The 21137-nt window shown below is 40.3% G+C and overlaps 2 protein-coding genes across 3 annotated transcripts in view; one reads left to right on the top strand and one right to left on the bottom strand.

The window, feature by feature from the left end:
* b3gat1a (beta-1,3-glucuronyltransferase 1 (glucuronosyltransferase P) a) overlaps positions 1-982 on the top strand; it is a 77392-nt gene extending 76410 nt beyond the window's left edge. For both annotated transcript variants that reach the window (XM_037082478.1, XM_037082488.1), the window contains 2 exons: positions 200-306; positions 621-982. In XM_037082478.1, the coding sequence (XP_036938373.1) occupies positions 200-286 (87 nt within the window). In that variant the 3' untranslated portion in view covers positions 287-306; positions 621-982. The remainder of the gene's footprint in view (positions 1-199; positions 307-620) is intronic.
* A 216-nt stretch (positions 983-1198) lies between these two features.
* Positions 1199-21137, bottom strand: part of LOC119010358 (beta-galactosidase-1-like protein 2) — a 25341-nt gene continuing 5402 nt past the window's right edge. Inside the window, exons 8-19 of the mRNA XM_037082454.1 lie at positions 20077-20141; positions 19633-19717; positions 15148-15291; positions 13887-13967; positions 11910-12016; positions 9692-9838; positions 9336-9407; positions 8869-8947; positions 8632-8719; positions 6753-6867; positions 6136-6252; positions 1199-4805 (exon numbers count right to left, since the gene is read on the bottom strand). Of these exons, the coding sequence (XP_036938349.1) occupies positions 4722-4805; positions 6136-6252; positions 6753-6867; positions 8632-8719; positions 8869-8947; positions 9336-9407; positions 9692-9838; positions 11910-12016; positions 13887-13967; positions 15148-15291; positions 19633-19717; positions 20077-20141 (1184 nt within the window). The 3' untranslated portion in view covers positions 1199-4721. The remainder of the gene's footprint in view (positions 4806-6135; positions 6253-6752; positions 6868-8631; positions 8720-8868; positions 8948-9335; positions 9408-9691; positions 9839-11909; positions 12017-13886; positions 13968-15147; positions 15292-19632; positions 19718-20076; positions 20142-21137) is intronic.

Raw genomic sequence — 21137 nt, 5'->3', positions numbered from 1 at the left:
TGCTCAAGTAGCCCCATTACACGTGGCCCTGATGGAGGTATAACGGGTATTGACTGTTTTTGAAAGAACATGAGGCAGAGCCGGCGCTGAAAGGGGGAGTGAAAGGGTGCATTAAGGGAACAGCATGTTACTGATGTTGCTGTTGTTTTTGTCTTTTCTCTCTCCCTCTCCTCCCTCCCTCCACCACCACCACCACCAGATACTTGTTTGGCACACGAGAACGGAGAAACCAGTCCTTGTAAACGAGGGGAAAAAAGGATTCACAGACCCCAATGTGGAGATCTGACCGTTTCCCCTCAGACCACGGTAAATACAAATTATTTTTGACATTTAGCGAAAATACCTCCTATTGCAGATCCGTCCCGATTTTCCCTTCGGAGGGTGAAACGGAAATGTCACCATCATTTCCACCTGGTTTCAGTCGGACTACACAAAGAGCAGGTGATTGAATGCTTCCGAACACATCGTTTAATGATTTTTCTAACACGATTTCTATGAAGGCGCAATTGCAGCAGCTGTTTTCCATCATTAAATGCCACCAATGAAATAAGCAGGTTCAATTAACTGCAATTAAGGCTTAGTCGTCTCTCTCAGCATATCTTAATCCCTTTCTATTGCAGGTGATTGGACCTGCGGAGGAAGGAAACGGCCGAGTCTCTTGATAAGTGCAGCCGGCGCTCATGTCTTAATCACCAGGAAAAAAAAAAAAAGGAAACGGGGAGCCTTTGAAAGGGGGATTTAATCCTCTTGACTGAGTCTGACATTTTTAAAACATGGACTAAAGCAGTACAAATGTATCATATTAAAGCACAGATAAGTGAGAGGCGGCCGTTGTTTTTGTCAGAAGCGAGGAGGAGACGACGTAAAAAGGACGCCTCGCAGGGTCAGTCCGGACAGATGTGACCTGCACCTTCGCGGCCCGTTGAGGACAACCTGACAACTAAGAGACAGCACAATATGAAAAAAAAAAAAAAAAAAAAAAGCATACAGCCAGCGGATTCAACCAAACAAGCAGGTTAAAGAACATCCTTCACCTCAAGAAAAAGAAAAAAAAGAGAGAGAAAGAAAGAAAAAAAATAACACATGTTGTCTGTATCTGCACATGGTATACAGGAGAGGGGGAGTTTCCTCTCGGATTTAAGGACGCCGTCAGCCTGGATACAAACACGACTCCAAGGACAAACATGTCTCATGTGGATTTTTTTCCTCTGAGCAAACACAAACGCGGGGAAAAAGGGAAGGAATGTTCTTTTTTGATAACTATGAAACGTTTGCTTTAATTTAATTTAATTGGTTTTGGGTGTTTTACATGCACTTGACTTGCTAGTTCAATTCTACTGACTCTCTTACCTGCATTTACTCTTGGGTTACCGTTGTTCATTTTACAGTGTCATTACAACTCATTGCATTTTAAGCCCCGCCCCTTAGACTCAAGGAGAGGCTGCTGTTCAACACAAACACCCCCACGTGTCGTGCTCGAGGAACATCGGATTCCTAACACTCTTCTTAGCACTTGAGAACACACACACAGACACACGCAACTGGTGTTCCTTTGTGGCAACATGTGTAAATAGTAACTCAACATGTGAACAATCAGAGGTGACAGATTTTGACAGAAGCATTGTAATTACTGTATTTCTAAGTTAAAGAACAAGCCTCTTCTCTTTGCCCCCCTCAGTGAAGTCCTCACAATGACACGCGTTCAGGTGAGGCACAGGTTCGGTTCACGGAAAGAGTAAATAGCACATCACCGACGTCATCTGGTAACACTTTCATGACACAACCAGACAGGAGCTTCGCGAGCGCTGACCTAATTGCCGCGTGAGCTCTCGCATAGGTGTCATTTTTTTGGCATCGCGGGGGAAAAAAAAACAGCGCGTCATTTTTGGTGAGTTATTATGAATTTCCCCTTCGTCTATGCGCTCTCATGTACGCAAGCCGCCGGCTATCAAAGGTCAGCTCAAGTGCAAATACAAAGGGAAGAGGAGCAAACAGCATCAAAGCCTCAGCATTTTGTTTCACTGGGCTTGTCTGACAAAGAAGAGGAAAAAAAAAACACTTTACAGTGATTTGAAAGAGACAGAATTCCCCCAAAATATACATTTAGACGCTCAGGCTACATCTGCTGACTATAAATTCACCTTCAAACAGCTCCTGTAAGTCATGAATAATAAATTAAAGATAATGTATGCATAGGCCCTGAATATTTTTTTTATTTTTTAACAAACAACTTTGGCTTCCACATAAGAAAGGAGATGCTACTCTGAACTGACAGCAGGCCAAAGAAAAGCACAACAAAAGTGAGACCTATTTTTGCTAACGACCGGATGGCAACGCCGACACGCCGTTTCCACTGATGTTGGGTTCCATTTCTTTTTTTTTTTTTTTGTATCAGTGTCCAATCCGTTGTACATTAACCGGATCAGTCGCAGCACCTCTAATGATAGACATCGCTAGCTATGACGTCGTATGGCTAAACACCGTAACAAAGTTATTCCACACCTCACATAATAGAATCTCTCCTCGACTTGATAAATCATCCGTCTGGTGCAATACACAGTGGCGGTTCTTATCTAATGCTGCCCAGCAGAAGTAGCTGGAGATAATTCCGACTGAGCCTCTGTCTGTACTGTTGCCAGATTATCTCCAAGCACCCCCCCCAACGTCCAAAATACACTGCTGCAGTATGAAAACTTACAAAGACGTTACAGCCTCTCGGGCTCATCAGTTTGAAGAAAACTCGTTATTACATATTTCACTTGGAATAAGATAAGATACACGTTCAGACAATAGCTGTATTGTATCTCTCATCAAGCCGGCTGTTTTTTCATCGACTGCATGATATTACACTGCACAGGGATCGGCCATGGAGATCACAGACGATCTGTGGATTTGTTCTATTTCTTCAACCTGCCTCCCATTATTTATTTAAAAAAAAAAATCAAATTTAATATATTTATTTATGTATTTATTTCAAGTGTGGATGTGCGATTGAGTCACATTTTGCCCTAAAATCTGTATTTTCCAACTGCTGTCAAAAAAAATAAGCATGCACACATACAGTATAATGTACACATGGATTGTCATATAGATCAGTAAGACTTTAGTGCTACCAACAGGCAGACAGACAGACAGACACACACACACACACACACATACACACAAACGCACACACACGCCATCCTCTTTATAGCATCGCTGTTTAGTCTACCTGTGTGTCGTTATCAGCTGTTAATCCAAACGAAAGCATCCATCTGAAATGTTTTGAGCACTGAAAGAAATTGAAAGAGTTGTAATCCCAAATGGAAAAATGCCAGTGTGTCAAAGATTAAATTTGAGCATCATCTTAACTTGTTTTTTTTAATTTTTGTGCTGACACGTTTTATCCTGAAAAAGATTACATGACTTGTGGTGTGTCCTGAAGCAGCAGAACAATTCAAAGGGCTTCACCCGGAAAAAAAAAACGTTGCTACAACTTTGTCTGACATCTGATTTGAAACTGTCCGGCGGATGACGTATTAAGCAATATCTAACACTCAAAAGAATTAGCCTACTAGCACCAACCTACATCAACTACAGCAGTACAGGTTATTCCGTATTCAATGTCAGTCAATGAGCATTACCCTCTGAGGGGTTCTCGAAAGGCACAATACACTTTACACATAAGTCCTACCTTTTCCTCATCTCCACCGTCATCTTCCAGCCTCATGTGATTCACATTTTATGCATGTGACTCTTAAGGTTGTTTATTTGCCACAGCAGTTCTGTCTCAGAGAAAGATGTTAGTTGAATCAAGAGAAATAAATAACTGAGAAGAACCTCAACCGTGTCTGTTCACTGTGTTGTTGTTGTTGTTGAATATGTGTGCAGTTTAAACAGCTATATTATGCAGGACCATCCGCAGTTGCCTCCTCCTCCTCCGCAAATGAAGACAGGGCGTGCATTAGAGAACAAGACAGAGAATCAGAGGAATTGTTTTCAAGGTGGTTATGTTCAAAAGAAAAATTTAACAAGCCCGCACCTCCACACAATCCTGCGAATCAAAATATGCCGTTTGGTTTTCAGGTGTGATGGCAGAGTGTCAGCGTGGCATCAGTCTTTAACTGTGATGGTCTCCAGGCTGTGCTACCACACAAAAGACGACTTTTTGGAAACATGTCTCCAAAAAGTGTGTGATCACAGGTTCTCTGCACAAGCTCACAGTCCATCATAAAGAAGTTACAGGAAAAGCAACCAGTGTTATATCAAACAGGCTCTGAGCGCAGGATAAATAAAGCAGTTCAAAAGCATCCTTAGCTACTGACACAAAGGTCAAACCAGCCTTTATTCATTGTTCTTTTTACACAACCTGTATATATGTCAAAAGAACCTGTAGGAGATTTTAAAACACTTCAACACGATCCATCCTCTGTCACAGTTCTTTGGTCTCCAGTTAAGCAGTATGCGAGTGCAGGTTAATGAAACTGTTACTTAATCAAATTACAGGTTGAACAGAATGTCTTGAATACAGTCACTGAATGAAAAATCTGGTCTTCAGGATCACTGCTGTTGTGTCGAAACAAAATGTCGCGTTCACTGACGTGTGTGACTCCTGTAGAGCTGCTGGTCGCGGCAGGGCGTCGGTGCCCCGGTAGCTCACGGCCTCAGTCGTCTCCTCCCAAGCTACTCTACCCATCATCCTCCCGTCCTCATCCACACTCGCCTCTCACCTCCTGTCCTCACTAGACGTCGACAGACATGCCGTAGTCAGGGCTGCTGGTGAACTGAATCTTGCCATCTGTTTCCTGCTCTTCAAACACTATGACCTGTAATGATGCAAAAAATACCAGCTTAGCCGAGGTCATGAAGGACACCGAGAGTGGGTGGTTGAGCGCCAACGTCAATGCATGGGCACTCAAGAGGAGTTGGCAGAGGCAAGAGGGAGAATCACAGATACAGTAGATATCGCTGAGGCTGTATTTAGAAAGTGCTGCAGAGTTCAACACCATCAAATCCACAGGGTAGTGAATATCAACAGCTGTGTAACTGTTGATCTGTGATTTTACTTAGCCGGTTAGAGGACGTGAGGACCATAAGTATAAAGGAATTAGATAGTATTGCTTTTAATTAGTAATTGCTATAATATAAAAGTTTTCTTTTTTAAATGTGCATCTAGATCCATGCATACCTGCATCAAAATACACACAATGATAGAGTTTCATGTTGGGCTTTTGAAGATACCTGGTGAGTGTAAGGGCCTGGGTGTTAATAAATGACTGTAAATGAATTGTGCAAGATGTCACCAGTGCCACCTGTAGGCGAACTGCCATCCAGCTTTGGAGAATTTGCTCAGAGATTAAACGAAACTACATGAAGAAATGAAGTCACTTGATCGTCAGAAAATTGAGCAAGCAGCTTTTTTCATGACTGGTCGATCGTCTGAGTTTTTCATCAAACAAAAATGACAAACATTTGCTTGTTCAAGCTCCTCAAGCATGAGGATTTGATGCTTCGCTAAGTTTAATATTGTGGTTTTTCATTATCAAAACAAGGCATTGATTAATCGAGAAAATAACCACAAGATCAATCAGTGATGAAAAGTGGAAAGCTCAATCTGGTTTCTCAGGAAGATCCAGGGGAATTTGTGAACAAATTTTCATGATGTCTATGTCTATAGATGTGGTTAAATCTAAACAGCACAAAGTTCTTCCATGGCCCGTGATGTGACAGTACATATATATCAGCATCATGCGCTTGGTATCTATTTAACAATCCTAAGTTCCCATGAAACAGCAAGCAGAGTGCGATTTGAATCCACATATTGACATGTTTCCTATAAAAAACTAGATTGATTAGTACTGGTCAACAATAACAATAGCTTTGGTTTACAGTACAGTAGCAAATAGTGCTGAATTGTGCCAATGTGCACAAGACATCCATGATTTACAAAACACAGTTTAACATCTATTTTCATTTCACGGGAACTTTTAAGTCACAGATGTACAGGACTGAATCTACCCTTGGTGAAAAGTAACTCTTGCAAAACAGGTTTCCCTGTACAGAGCTCCACACCACTGAAAATGTTGATATCGTCAATGCTAAATGCCAGTGACTCCGACAAAAATGAGCAGTGTGAATCTGTAGAAAGTGCTCTACCTGGTTGTCCCCCCGGTGAAGCCAGGGTCCAGGGACATAGAGAGTTTGCTGAGGGCCGATGGACCAGTATCGTCCCAGGTTCTTGCCATTGATGAACACTACACCTTTGCTCCAGCCCTGTGAACACAACCAGTGACTGTACATCATGACAACAGCAAATTTAACACAGATCGGTAAAAAAAAAATAACCATGTTGATGACTACAAACTTTTGCTGATTTGTTAAAAGAGCTCTTAGCTTTTCTACATCCAGCCACTTTACTGTGTGGCTCAGCATTGGGAAAATGTGGAAGTTACAAGCTAATAAATAAGAGATGTACTGTAGGGCAGGCAGGACAGGATTAGTGTACTACACAGAACCTGGAAGTGTGTAAATTATCCACGAGAGTACAGATAGATTTCTGCCAAATCGAGAGGAAGTAAAGCCTGACATTCATATCTGATTAAATAAATGTTTAACTTGATCTTTCAAACTTTCAACAAGCCAGATACTGGCCAATACACAGTGATGCTATATAATAATGCAGCCCTGTAACAAAGACTATGTTTTGGAAGTTTAAATGGTTCCATTTATGTCAGTTATTGTGGTGCTGCTGTTCCCCTGGGTGTCCTACTCACAGGGAGTTTGATGAAGGTGTCCTTAGGAAAACTGTTCAGATAGAGACTGGCCCGGAAATAACCTGGGGGGGAGGGCCGCTGACGCATAGACGTCCAGTGGCGTGAACTCTCAAGTCTGTGAAAGGAGAGCAAATCACACTTTCTTACAGATTACACTTTTCACAATGCTGCATATTGTGTATTTTTCAGATACACCCTGCTACATATATTTTTTTCAACAAGAAGTGCATCAATCTTGAGTTCTAGGTGGTCAGCTAGTCATATACAGTGCATCACGTCACTCGTACATATATGCATACAGTAAATGTCAAGCGAAAGTTCGCATAAGGATGCCAGGGGAAATATTCAGAATCACTATCCTTGGCTGTACAGTAGGTTTTATATAGCCTTTAAGTAAATTCAAAAGGTTGCCATGATATAAGACTAAACTTCCCTCCCTGGTTATGCATTTTTGGTGTTCATTCGTACAGCGCTTCAGGCCTTGACATTTTCAGGATGATGCTGAGAATATTTTCAGTAAATGAGGAGAGACTCAATAATGGCTCCATTTTTTTTTTTTTAAATAAAAAAAACAAACACTTGTGATCAACTATTGATACTGCCTCTAATCTTTCATGTGATTAGCAATATACAGGAAGCTATTATAATGTTCTACTATAGAAACATCATTAAGGAAATGCATTTGCACCTTGGGGTGCACTGAGTCCTGCAAAATGAGACCTCAGAATGATCGGCTGTAGAAGAGAAAATTACCAGAAGTGATTACTATGTGATGTGATTTTTGCCACATTAAAATCCCCCATAACATGTTTAACAGCTGGCAGGAGACATTTTGCATCCATCAAATCTAAAATCGCCAGGATCATTTGACTCCTTTTCTATTTTGTGTCTCAGTGTTGAGTTTGGTAACTATATAGTACTATTTAATAACCATCCTTGTCAAATGGTTATCCATGCTGCTGTTTTAATATTCAATTACTGTTCTTTGATGCCAAAAGACTGACATTTTGCTGTAAAGATTTTCATAACTGACACATTCAAGACTTTCAGTTTTTTGACCAACACGAGCAATATCTGAATGTATGGCTGTTTTAGTTGATTCTTTGACCTTTTAACAAAAGCAGTATGAGACCCACTGCCCCCCATAATAAAGATCTTGATGCGGCTACCGCGTGTGTGTGTGTGTTTCAGATTTTGTTTTGCTTTAATACAACTATTTGTAGAGAGCACAGGGAGGAGGTGATGTATTCATTTGTGACTATATTGAAGTAAGGCCGACATAAAATGCTATGTTATAAGCCAGTTGTTCTGCTGCTGTCTGGCATTACAGAGGTATCTGCTGCCGTGCCCAGCGACTAAAGAGCAACTTCTTTCTTCATCTCAGTTCATTACCTCAACTCCAACCTGGTGGCAGATATTAAGAATAACTACGTAGAAGTAGCTTCTTGCTGAAGATCTTGTTTACTTACAGTACGTAGGCCATATAGAGGAACCAGTATTATTTCATGATAATTTCAAAACCAGTAAATACAAACTTATTGTAGTACAGTTAAGTTTTCAGACATGTGCTGCTAACTGATATTCAGCTACATAAATAAACTGCATGTGAACCTTCCGGTTTACGTTATGAATACCTTGTGCTATCAACGTACCAGATTGATCTTAAGAGATAAAGACCTTTACCAACAACAGCCTTGTAATCTACCTACTGTACTGCTGAACTGGAAGGCTGTGTTATTATTTCTGAATTTTGCTGTCATGTTCCCAGTGTAATTGTGTTGAGCAGGGAGATAATCAGCTGCAATGAAGGCAGGCATGTGTAATGACAGAGGAACACAAACACAGAGGGAAAAGTGGAATATAATTGAAAGACACAAACCTGTTTACAAAGCCTGGCTTCATACTCAGACTATGAATAATGAAGTCTCGGAGGACGCGCTTGTTCAATTTGATATCTCCAACAAGACCTGAAAGGTGAGTCAGAGGTTTTTTAAGTTTTCATATGGCTCTTAAGACACTGTTAATCAGTTCCTTTCAAGGTCTCCAGTGTAAGATATCACTCAGCAAGAATTGTGCTGACTGAACTACAGAAAGTGTTTACCGAATTAATTTGTACCTTTGCGCTGCTCGTCCAGGGTCTTCCCATAATTCACTCTTCCACAGTTCTCCACCAGTAAACTTAGAGTTCTCTTTCCCTTGAGTGGAGAAAAACATAAACCATGAGAGGCATTATTGACATTAAGAAGTGCTCTTCAACGGAAAGAATGCACAAAAAAACGTGGGAAGCGAAAATTCCTTTTAGCGGATCTAGTGTTAGTGACTGATCAAGACCAGTCTGCACTTGTCTGTAAAGCTTAAGTTAACTATTCAGATTTGTTCAGATAAATAGTCGTTTGATGATTTTGCTGTTGGCTCAACGCTGGGACCTAGCAGCCAAAAAACATCTCTCAGCATCCCCTGAAGCTCCCACATGCTGCATGTTGTTAAATATTAACAACTTTATCCTTCTGAAATAAGCTTATAGGAGACTGGGACTAAACTACATATGGAAGAGTGCAAACATACACAGACACACATGATTACCTTCCCATCAGGAAGAGAAAGTTCTTGCGTCTTGTAATCCAGAACACCAATAAAATGTTTGTCCACAAACACCTGGGAGGAAACAAAATGGGGAGTTAATTTTTTTAATTTATTTTTTTAACAATAAAACAGCATGAAGCATTTGCTTTCACATTACATTCTTTCACTTTCAGTGCTCCTGTAACTGTTTGCCTCTAATAACAGAGCAGCTGGTTGCAGCCTGAGCGTGTTGATTGTGCTCCGCAAGTTCACTGAGCAAGGCTGTGATTTCTAACAATTTTCTCAGTGTTCTCACAATGGAAAGTGTGAGTGTGTGACTGTGACAGCGCTCGTTAAGTCTGTCTTCCTGTCCTTACCACTGCTCTGTCTCTGACGTTGTTCTCCGAGTTGAGGTTCCCCCCACTGGTGATGGTGGTCTCGTACAGCGTGTAGCCGTATGACTGACCGTTGTTATTGTTGACAGGCAGATTTTCCATGTTCACCGGCCGCTCTGACTTCAAAGGCTGCAAATGCAAATGAAGAGTTTAAGACAAACAAAAGGTTTGTTGCTCAAACAATGTATCTCTCAAAACAGGCGCGGTGGAAGTACATATTTTTAGACAAGATTGCGTAATGTTTGCTTTATTTAAAGTGGAAACATCTCAAAACAACCCTCACTGCAGATGGGATGTTATGATCCCTGCTGCACAATCTCCCACTTGCAAGATGGCTTCACCCAAAGTGATGATTTATCAAACCTAATGAAGCTTTCCTGTCTGGCATTCAGAGCAATTCTTTTATTCAGCCGCAATCCTTTGCATACCCTTGGGAGGTGCATTATGCACTCTTCACAAGACAATAAACACTCCCTGCTATGACACGATTAACCACCTACCTCGAAACACGCAGATACAATATCAAACTCGCACATCCCACTCGTGCTTTCTGAAGCCACTGAAGAGAAAAAAAGGCTCTTTTTAAAACGAGGCCGTGTGGCTGGTCAGCGGCAAAGTAATTGTCGTCTCGGAGGGAAGCAAATTATGGCGATGGGGAGTGAATAATTAATGTTGTAAGCAACTGCCAGACGTGCTACATCTGGTTGGAATATAAATGCCCCTAAGAGCGTGGTGTAAACAGCCAAACTAGACTGGTGGACACAAAAGTGATGAGACGTGATGACACCCTCAAACAGGTTATTTATATATCTATTTTTTTTTTTCTGTTTGGCAAACGGAGACTTTCTGTTGTGTGCATGTTTTATTTCCACAACAACCTGCTTTACAGTCATAAAGCTGTGCCCAGTTGGTTACCGCTTGTCCCTGTGCAGGCCAGTAGTGCATTTACAGCAAGAGAGAATGCCTTGCTCAGGGGCAAGGTGTTCAAGAAATTAATGCTGTATCTTATTTGTTTCTTCTCAAATTTTCTCAATCAGTACAGTAAATGAAGCTGATGTTGGCTGAATGTTGCTAGCTCACTTCTGTCATTTCACCAGGAAATAAGATGATTCTATAAAAGATTTGGTTTATGTACGAGAAGAACATATGCTATTGTATGTATTGAATGTATACCAAACAACACCCTGGAAGTGCTATACACAATAAATGATAGTCTGATAAAAAATCAACCCGATATTGGTAAATTACATCTGAGCCTTCCTCATCCTCAGGTGTAAATAACCTACAGGTAAGAAACCTTATTAAAAAAACACAAAAATTAACAAAATTGAAGATTGAGAAGCAGCAATTATCAGCTAACAATGTTGTCAAAAAAAAAACAATAACATATCATTTATACCTCATAACAACATTTATCAGAGAAAACTGTTCAAAAATTGCTTAACTCAATAAAGGTATGGAAGTTTTTCAATGATGCTTTAATTGATGTCATCAGATGCATAGCAAGTTAAAGCATTGATACATTGTGCATTGAGCATCAAATATAAAACCTAACTGAAGAAAAGACCAATGCCAACAAGTACCAGAGTGCAGGAAGTCACTCACATGATGTGTGCTGTTGGCATAAAGCCTGTCATTAGTCACCTATTTCAGGTGGCCTGCTCCTCAGCTTCCTCAATTGTTGTGTTACTGTTTTCGAAATCCTCATCGCTACAGCAAACAACAGCAATAACCATGGAGATAGATCACTACATGCTGAAGATGGCAAGCGTTCTGTGCCAGAATAAGAACTGGTGCAGCCAGACAGCGCGGGAGAACGGCCTGGCTATACGAGACTGGAGCACAGACAACAACATTGATTATCTGTCCTATGTAACTTGGGGCTGGGGTCGTTAAATTATAATCTTGTAATGTTGATTGGTTGTATGATAACAGTGTTGAGTAGAAAAATATGATGAGGCATCTCTGTGACTGTAACTGTGTGTACTGTCAATACACCCTCCCTACATTTTTAAAGTAGTACACAGACCATTCAAGTGTTTATATGTTTGGCCCGCGTGTATGATTTTCTTCTTAAGTATTTCATGTTTTTGTGTTGTCAGTCGACAACCTTGTAATTGTGTTGAAGAGTGCTACAGAGATGATGTTTATTATTTTGGTGCGCTGAAATGTTGGCACTCTCTGTGCGTTGGTAGTTTACCTTGTCAGCGAAATGCAGACTGTCCCACAGAGACAGGTGCTGCTGGATGAAAACAGGCTGGTACGCTTTCCTCTCCTGAACAGAGGGTGGCTCAGGGAGAGGCTGGGCTGAAAACAAGCAGCAACACTGAGGGTAAGGCATAGTCTGGTTGCAGTGGGCAGTATAATATCATTCTAATTCAGTTTATCCTTTATTCACCCCGGGTCCAAACAAAACCGCGAAGGGAAGTTCATAACTACTAGAACACTATCATACATTGTCCACGTGTACATAAACATGGGTCTAATAAAATCACACAAAAATAGACATGAATCAATAGTCTTAAACATGTGCAAACTGAGTCAGAGAAGAGAGTTGAAGTTGGCTACTTCTCATCTTTAAAGAAATCTCTTTAAACTTGCAAATGTGTGAACCCTCACATCTTTGCATCTACATGTCACATCTGAGAGAAAGAAGGAGGGAGGGAAAAGAGGGCTGCTCTGTAAATTAAAACTGCAAACCATGTAGGTCGTAAAGAAACTATAACAAGATTTTTGGTACAGCTGGCGCTAAAGTTGGAAAAACAACTTTTGCCAACAAAACAAATCCCTAAATTATACCAAAAAAAGCTACTGGATCGGGAGTTGTTTGCCCTCCACAGCGGCCAAAACAGTTACAAAACAGCCCTTTACAACAATTAACAGTGGTTGTCTGTGCCCTCAGACTGCTTTTAAAGGTGTTAAAGCATGCAGAGACACCAGTGGTCCCTCTAGAGAAGGCTTGACAGCATTTCCTCATACAAGTGGTAACAGCTGGCTCCCTTTGGGAAAGCTTTGAGGATAATGGCTCACACCTTTCCACCTAAATGGGTCTCTATGACACTTGGAAACCAGTGCCTTTGCTCGGGTATGTAATGTGTAGAGCCTATGAATGCACTGAAATGGTATTTCTATAAAACTGTGTCACTGATTTGGAAATATTCCCACAACAAAGCCCCCGTTATCCCAGATCAAATATAATCCTATGCAGAAGAGACCGTGGCAATGTGTTGCTGGGCAAAGAAAATCCTGTTGTTTGGGTTCAAAACTGCTCAGATTTGACATCCGACTTGATTATTTAGACGGGAGGTGAATATGTTTAAATCCTATAATGCTTTAAGGTAAACTGTTCTAATATAACATACTGTTTTGTTTTTTTTTACAATTTGACAGATTTATAATAACAAGAAGAAAACCCCCAAGCATACATGTCACAGGTCTACTTTAAGAGTCAGGCTGTTCTCAAAGATCAGTGTTAAGACTTTTGACAGGTCGGCCTGAATCCATGGCAAGTTATGCAGAGACAACACCACAGGGAAAAGGGTTACTGACACAATGTACATGATTTGACAACTAAACAACGATAAAATATCAAGTTGATCTAATTAAAGAATTAGGTCATGTGTTTGTGACTGCTGAGTAGAACACAAAGCCTCCTCAGATTCTCATATTCAGGCCACTGCTCATTGTTCAGCAGACTACAAAACATAAGGATGAATCACGCACAGCCAGGCAGCCTTTCAAACTATCTTCAATCACCACGACTCTGGGCAAATTATCACTTTGTTGTGCTGGATCCAATCCCAGATTGCCAAAAGCCACATTTCCAGTTCTGGCCACAAAACACTTGAGACTTCTGCCCCCCGACCACAAGCCCTTGTTTTACTACTAGAGAGCGCCACATCAGTGATAAACACGATAAAAGGCCTAGTATGTAATTTTCACAATGGGTGGTAATTGAGGGTTTCGGTCTTGGGCCGAAATCTCACACACATGCACAGACACACGCGAACCCATATCTAATCCATGCCTGTAATCATATGCAAAGTTATCCCGCTTTAGCCAACAGAGAGCAGGTTCTACAAGGAGAATTAACTTAAGTGGGGAGATGAAAGGGAAAGGAGAGAAAGAGAGACAGAAGATGTGGGGCCCCGTCTCGGCAACAACACACAACACTCACTGTGGTAGAGGCTGAATAAATTCCTCAGAAGATGGTACTTGGTGGTGTAATCCCCAGCCTCGGATAATGGAGCATCGTAATCTGAAAGATAATGTGCTATCAGAACAGCGGGCTCGGGAGTCAGAGAGAGAGGCAGGGATGCCTCTTACCGTGGCAGATGCTTTCCCTGCACTCCCCCTATCAAACATCCTGAGACAGCAGCGGCCCGAGACACATTTTGGGTTATCTTGACAGAAAATGGAGCCTTTTTAAGGCAAAAAGGTAAAGGGGGTAGTCGCAGGAGTAAACACAGGTATGAAGGCTGCTGGAGGTCAGGGGCGGTCTTCCCTGATGCCAAGCGGTTTTCATAATTCTCCTCTTTTCTCAAGATCGAGGTCATTACAATGTTACAAACCCTAGAGGAGGATATAAAACCCATTGTACGATCTTTAATTTACATTTCCCCATGCATTTTATTAGGTAATGAATTCATTAGTGCGTACTGTGTATTCAAATTACAAAGAACCCCAGAAGGTCAGCGGCTCGTGAGTAGGGATAGCCTCATCTACAGAAAACATGACATTCTAATCATGTTTAAATCGATCTATCCTATCCATATGTGTATCAAGGTCATAGGCTCTGACTGTACTTAGTGACTATATTTCAAAAAAAGGTTATTGTGTCACGATAATGTGCAGTCTTGAGTCAATATTATTTAAAAAACAATTTCGTGGATTGTTTCTACTTCCTACTTTTGTGCAGAATCAGTGGGCTTTAAAGGGGCGCTGTGTGTAAGTAATTAAAACTCAGGCTTTTAAAATGTATAATATTAATTAGGTAATAATACAAACTGGACTACAAAGGAATATTTATTCTGAATAAACAAGTTGTTCTCAGGGGAAAATAAGGTATCCTAAACACTTTGAAGCTAGAAAGGTGGCAGGGTCCGCCAAATACAAACAGAGTAAAACAGTATAATTTGTGTTGTCCTTAGGGTCAGTTTGTTTATTCACTCTATCCAGTCACAAAAACTAAATTTAACTAAATATGTGTTTTTTTCAAGCATAATAAAATCAGTAAATGAAGACCCTTCTCTTCCAATTACATATTAAAATGCTATTAAAATGCAGTTTCCTGTTGAATCCTAACAGCACAAACTGAAGTTCATCCCTGACCAATCAACCCTGATTATTCTATTTTTGTTTCTCCTCACAGGCACAGGTGATTTTGTTTGTTCCAATGTCACAAAAATGCCGGTCAAAAACAGATTGATTACACATACCGTAGCTTGTCACCATCGGCTTAGGTAGTGTGACTCCAACAGCAGCTGCCCCATTCATGAAGCCAAAATTTGTCCCTCCGTGGAACATGTAGAGGTTGATAGACATGTCCAGTTTAAGGACCTCTGTGACCACAGCTACCATGTCTGTCCAAGAAAGTGAAAGAAACAAATCACATACAACACATCAAGTCTATAATTTATCTTAAAGAGTAAATCAGAAAATGGCAAACCCAAAGCTTAACAAGAAAATCTGTTTGACTTCTATCTCGACAAGCCAGAGTCACTGTTTCAATAATCCCATTGCCCTCAATTCAGTTGAAAGATGTATAGACCCCTGCCACACATGCTATTACAGGCTACTACAATTCATTACAGGTCCTGATCACACTCGTAAAAAAATGCCTCCCTCCCTGCACGAATTAGCTACTTACATTTTGCAGCGGACATGGCAGAGCATGTAATTAAGTATTGAAATTGAACTTTAATGGTCGAATTGGACTGACTTTAATGATTTGAATCAAGGGCATGAGCCTTGGTGAATAACAATTGAGCAGGGTGAGTGACAGAGCCGGACGCGGTTGGCTTCCTGGTGGTGGTGGTACTAGCTGTGACCAACTGCCGGGTGTGCTGCAGTCTGCAGAGCACTGAACTGTCAAGGACATGAATCCCCTCTGAATATTCCAGCGCTCATTTCATAGCTGTGACACTTTCTGTGTGGTGCAGACCTTTTTTTTTTTTTTTTTTACCCCTTTCTCACTGGTGGTGAAACATCAGAAAGCCCTTTTTCGTTTCCAAAACATTTTCTCTGTTAAGGTGTGGATGGCTGCTGGGAATGACAGACAGTAAAAAGGAAGCTTGAGGCTCTGCACCGTGCGTTTGAAATGAGAGGTTTCCGAGAGCACTCAAGATGGTGAGAGGATGGCATGTGATTTCCATTCATCTTGACAGGGGTGAAGCAGGTGCTATCACGTATGTCACAACCATAGATTATACTAAAAATATCACCCTGCTGGCTGAACAATAAGGGCTGTGTTACATGGTTGTTATGTGGCACATACTATACAGTGCATTTGACATAGCATGTGGCGCTTTTACATTAATATTTAACTAGGTCCCTTCATGCTTTCAGGGCCCACTGCCAACAGCCGGGAAAGCCTAAATATCTCATGGCTTTGTGCTTGTGACATGTAACTGAAAGATATAGTGGATTAATTGATTATTCAATAAACAGAAAATTCACTGACATTTATGAAAAAAACATTCATTGTTAATTATTCAAGTAAAATTGCCAAAGATATGCTAGATGCCGCTTCTAATAGAAAATATTTGACACTTATTCCCTGTTTAATGTCATTCTAAATCAAATTAGTTAACAGTATGGACATTCTGTCAAACAAAACAAGCAATCTAAATACACAACCTCGGGATCTTGGATATTATGCAGGACTTTCTATATATCCAGAATTTCATTAACAATAATTGTAATGTAATAAACAATCAACTTTATTTATAAAGTATTTTCAAAACAACATTACAAAGTGCTTTGCAAGAATTGAACCAGAATTTAAACATCCAAGAACTGAATCAGACAGTTGAAATTATACAGAAATAAGACGGAATAAAACCCGGAAAAAAATGGCAAACACTGATAATAAAACAGATAAGACATGGCAATAAAAGGGTCTGCTAGAGTAAATAAAAGGCCTTAAAATATATGTTTGGGGAGGTTATTTGAAAGATGTTACTGCCCCTGAATTTAATGATAGAATTTTATATTGAATCAATTTTCGATTTAGAATTAAAAATTTATATTATATCCCAGTGATAGAATACAGAGCAACAAAGGGCCAAGGAGGGAGCCTTGGGGAACACCACAGGACAGAGAATGCTCTGGTTTCTAAATAGAAAGTTAGAGCACTGTCTCTGATGCCAACCCACTTTTCAAGACAATCCAATAGGATAGAGCAGAGCTCAAATTCAAATTCGCATCAGCGATATGTAAGAGGTTGTTTGTCACTTTGATAAGAGCAGATTCGCTGCTATGATGTGCAGAAAAAACCTGCTTAAAATGTGTCAAAAATAACACACATATTCCCTAAAGCAAAGTCTCAGGTTTTAAACGAGTGGGTTCACAATTGCATGCTTGAGGTCTGATAAAACACAGCCAGCTGACAGAGAGCTATTTACAATCAAGGCCAGCAGTGTTGAAAAAGACTTGAAGAAATCTGGCAGGCATAAAATCGAAAAGACTCGATGAAGGCTTTAATTTGGCCGTTGTGCCCTTTCAAGTGCACAGTGAAAAGCCTCAACGCTAATCAGCAAGGCAGAGCGCTTGCAGTTTGGAGATTGGTCACCAGTGACGTGATCAGTCTGGAGTTTTTTTTCATTTATTTTGGTTGTGAAGACAGATAAAAAAAATGCATAAGGATCATTGAGGTGGCTTCAGCCTGTTGGCAAGGAATAGAGTCAACTACAGATTCAGTGGATATTAAAAGAATTGAGCTGAGTATATTGTCACCTCGCCAGTTATTTCACAATTTGATACAAATGAGATAACCTAATGAAGGTCTATGTACTGAAAAGTTGCTGTCAATAAACTTAATCACAAGTGAAGCAGCCTTCTGTCTTCTCCTACGCACCTGTGAACCTAAGGTGTGCAGCAACTGCACTCTTTACATTTTGATATGAAACCATGAAGACAGTCATTTTTTCCATTTTTAAAAGTAAAGACTATGTGGGCAGACAAACTAGTCTTGTAAAGATCAGCACTATCAAAAATAAGCCAGAACAATGTCCAGTGTGTGTCCCCTTAAGTGAGTGGGACCCTCAACTACGATTAAAGAATGCATAATATCTATAAAATCCACGGTAAAAGAAGAACCAATGAGGCAGCATTCATATCACCGAAAATCAAGATTTAAAAATGCAGGCGGCAGGGTCTTTATATTTATTCACAACACAAAGTCTCCAAGTGAATACAGGTAACACAAAACAGCCACATACTGCACTAACACCTTCTAATGCCATGATGCATCAGTAATAAGTATCCAAAGATATAATGTATAAAATAGGGCTGGGTGTCTAATCAAATTTCATTTGAACAATGATTTGGGCTTCCAACAATTATGAAAACAAAATAAAACTAAGACTGTGCTGCATTCTGTTTCGCTCTCATTTTATTTTGCATTATGTATTTGTTGAATTATATTTCAAATTCAAGGAAATCTACAGGCAACTTTAATTGTGATTATAATTTGTTTCACAATCAGGCGGCCAAAGCATAACACTATGAAATGGGCCAATGCCAATGTTTTCACAACGATTCCTTATTCCCCTACTGATCGACAGTTGCTGCAGTAAGGAGCCAAGAAATCTAGCAATGCACCAGCAAAGGCCAGAAAGTAGAAATCTGCTAGAGAGCAACCGTGATTGTAAACAATGTAGATTTCAATTTCTTCCAAAAATCTGCTCTGCAATTGTATTATGGGAAAGAAAAATGAGAAAAAAAAAATCCACATTTGTTAGGTCTCAAGGATACGCACAATGCATTTTGATTAGAAAGAGTAAACTTAATAATAATTCCACTTTTAAGTGCAAAAATATATTTTGTTGTGGCTTTTGTGTAGGTGCTGGCAGTTGAATATTGAAGCAAATATGCTTTGCTCTAAGATACGTTGCGTGTAATGCTTCTGTATGATTTCGCTAAAACCTTATTAAACGCAGCAAGGGAAAGACAATCCCAGTATGTATCTGGAACTACAGCCCATGTGGATAGAGAGGAAGTGGGAGAGCATGAGATGAATGTGACTCCTCCACCTGTCAGAATCAGTGGAGCATATCGTTGAACAACCCCGAACAAGGAAATGTTGAAAACCTGGCTTCTGAACGTTAAATATATGTCCCAGAGTCAAAGTTAAGGGGGCGGCTCTCACACCACCGTTTGTGATACTTGGCTCGCAACCTACCATGCATGAAAAGTATATAAATCTCTGACAAAGCCACAATACAAGGAGGAAATGACCATATGCTAAGCTGTACACCCTAGCTGCACTGAGTGGGCTCTGTGCCTTTTGTGAAGGAACCTCAGTGTTAAGAGTGACTGCCTCACATTCAGCCTGGAGAATTTATCGCACACAACCCCCATAGCAGCTAGTTTGTCCTTACCCTGCCTTTCCTCTGGCATTGAGGCTGTTTCATTCTCAGCTAAAAAGGTTTGTCTTAAGCCTCTCTTACCCTAAGGCACTGAGACTCTGTCTTACCCTAAAGACAGTCTGTTTTACCTTCAGAGATTCTGTATTGGCTCGCAGCAAGAAAACTGTCTCACCCCAGTCTCAAATTAGACAGTATTATCGACCTTCTGTACAGAGAGAAACGGTTTCACCCTCAACAAAGAATCCATCAGCAGGAATCCCGTCTTACTCTGATGAGAACACCTGTCTCTCTCTTATCAGCAGTCCTATAGGACACTCTAAAGAGAAGTCTTACCCTCAGCTGCAAACACATGATGAAGCTCCCCCCAAAGATCGAACCAGCCAGTCCAGTACTCCATCACCATCTTAGGCTTCTGCGGCTTGTGGGGGAAAGAAATGGCTGGTGTTAGAACAGTTATGGAAAGCAACACACACTCAATTAAACAGAGGACACAGATGTGTGCGGTAACTACATTAATGCAAGAGCACAACCTTGGATAAATTGTCTTAACAGATTAAATATATTCTCTCAGACTTCCAGCTTTTCCTTCTAAGGTAAGGCCATTCATTTTCACTTAGATAAACCGGGACAGTCTACTTACTGGGGAGAGCAAGGATTGCTAATGATATGTCTGTCTGATGTAAGGTCTGATGTTTGATTGGTTCCGAAAAAAAAAAAAAAAATCATAAATCTTATTATCATATTATAATAACATAAAGGCAATGAGACACAACTCACTTGTACTCCATCCAGATACTTAATGTCATCCTGGTTCAGTCTCTGGAAATTGACGGTTTCTAGCGCTTCAGACAAAAAAAAAAAAAAACACCAACAGGAAAACAATGTTATTAAAACACATAACCAAGATGTAGAAAAACATTTCAAATGAATACCAACTTCAGAGGAGGTCCTGTGCAGGCACATCATTAGACCTGGGCATTCGGGGCTATTGCCCTGGATGTTTTGGGAATAGTGCCTTACAAAAAAATCAAATATAATTGTGTATTGTATGATTTTTCTCTTAATACCCTATTGTAGGCCTCATGCAGACAGACAATGAAGTGAGAACATTATAATAGGTAATGTTCTACCCTCTCTAATAGCCTATGCACACAGCACAGGTCTTATTACTGGCTATAATATCTTAAAGTAAACATTACTCAGTAGGCCTATAGTGAGGGAAAATAAGCTTTTTTTCTGATTAAAATACGACGATGAGGACCCCAATGATTGGCCTTCGTTTCCCTCTCAAACTATGCTGAAATTGCATCTTTAACAGCCCAATTTTCAAAATTTCCTGGGGGAGAAATCCCCAGACCCCCATTAAAAAAAAGACTCTATCTGCAGGCAGTGATGCTGTGGTAAACTCTTCATCTAACGCGTTAATATTTCCAAACCAGTAATCAGATTAAAGTTCCTTATTCAAATCACTGTGCGTTACAATTATTTTTGTCATTTTCCTTAGTAAAAACATATATTTTTGCTTTCTTCTTGCATCTCAGGGAGTGATGTCATGTCTGTGACAAGTCACGTTTTCAGCACGAGGACAACTCACGTGTAACTAATCCAGTAGCATTTTTGTCTTACAATACCCAACCCTAATAAAAAGCTACTTCTTCAGGATTCAGCCAACAAAGCATCAAACTTGACCTGTTCACCTTTCTGTGTCTATGAAGTGCAAATCAGGATTACAAAATGTGCACAATATATAAAAGATACTTGAGAGATGCATTAAAACAGGAAAGGAAGATATTATAACAATACCCTCAAAGATCTTGTTCAGTTAGTATGATGATGAT

The sequence above is a fragment of the Acanthopagrus latus genome, chromosome 2 (genome assembly GCF_904848185.1).
Source record: "Acanthopagrus latus isolate v.2019 chromosome 2, fAcaLat1.1, whole genome shotgun sequence".
Lineage (NCBI taxonomy): Eukaryota > Metazoa > Chordata > Actinopteri > Spariformes > Sparidae > Acanthopagrus > Acanthopagrus latus.
Note: the sequence above shows the minus strand (reverse complement) of the source record. Positions and strands in the feature narration are given on the sequence as shown.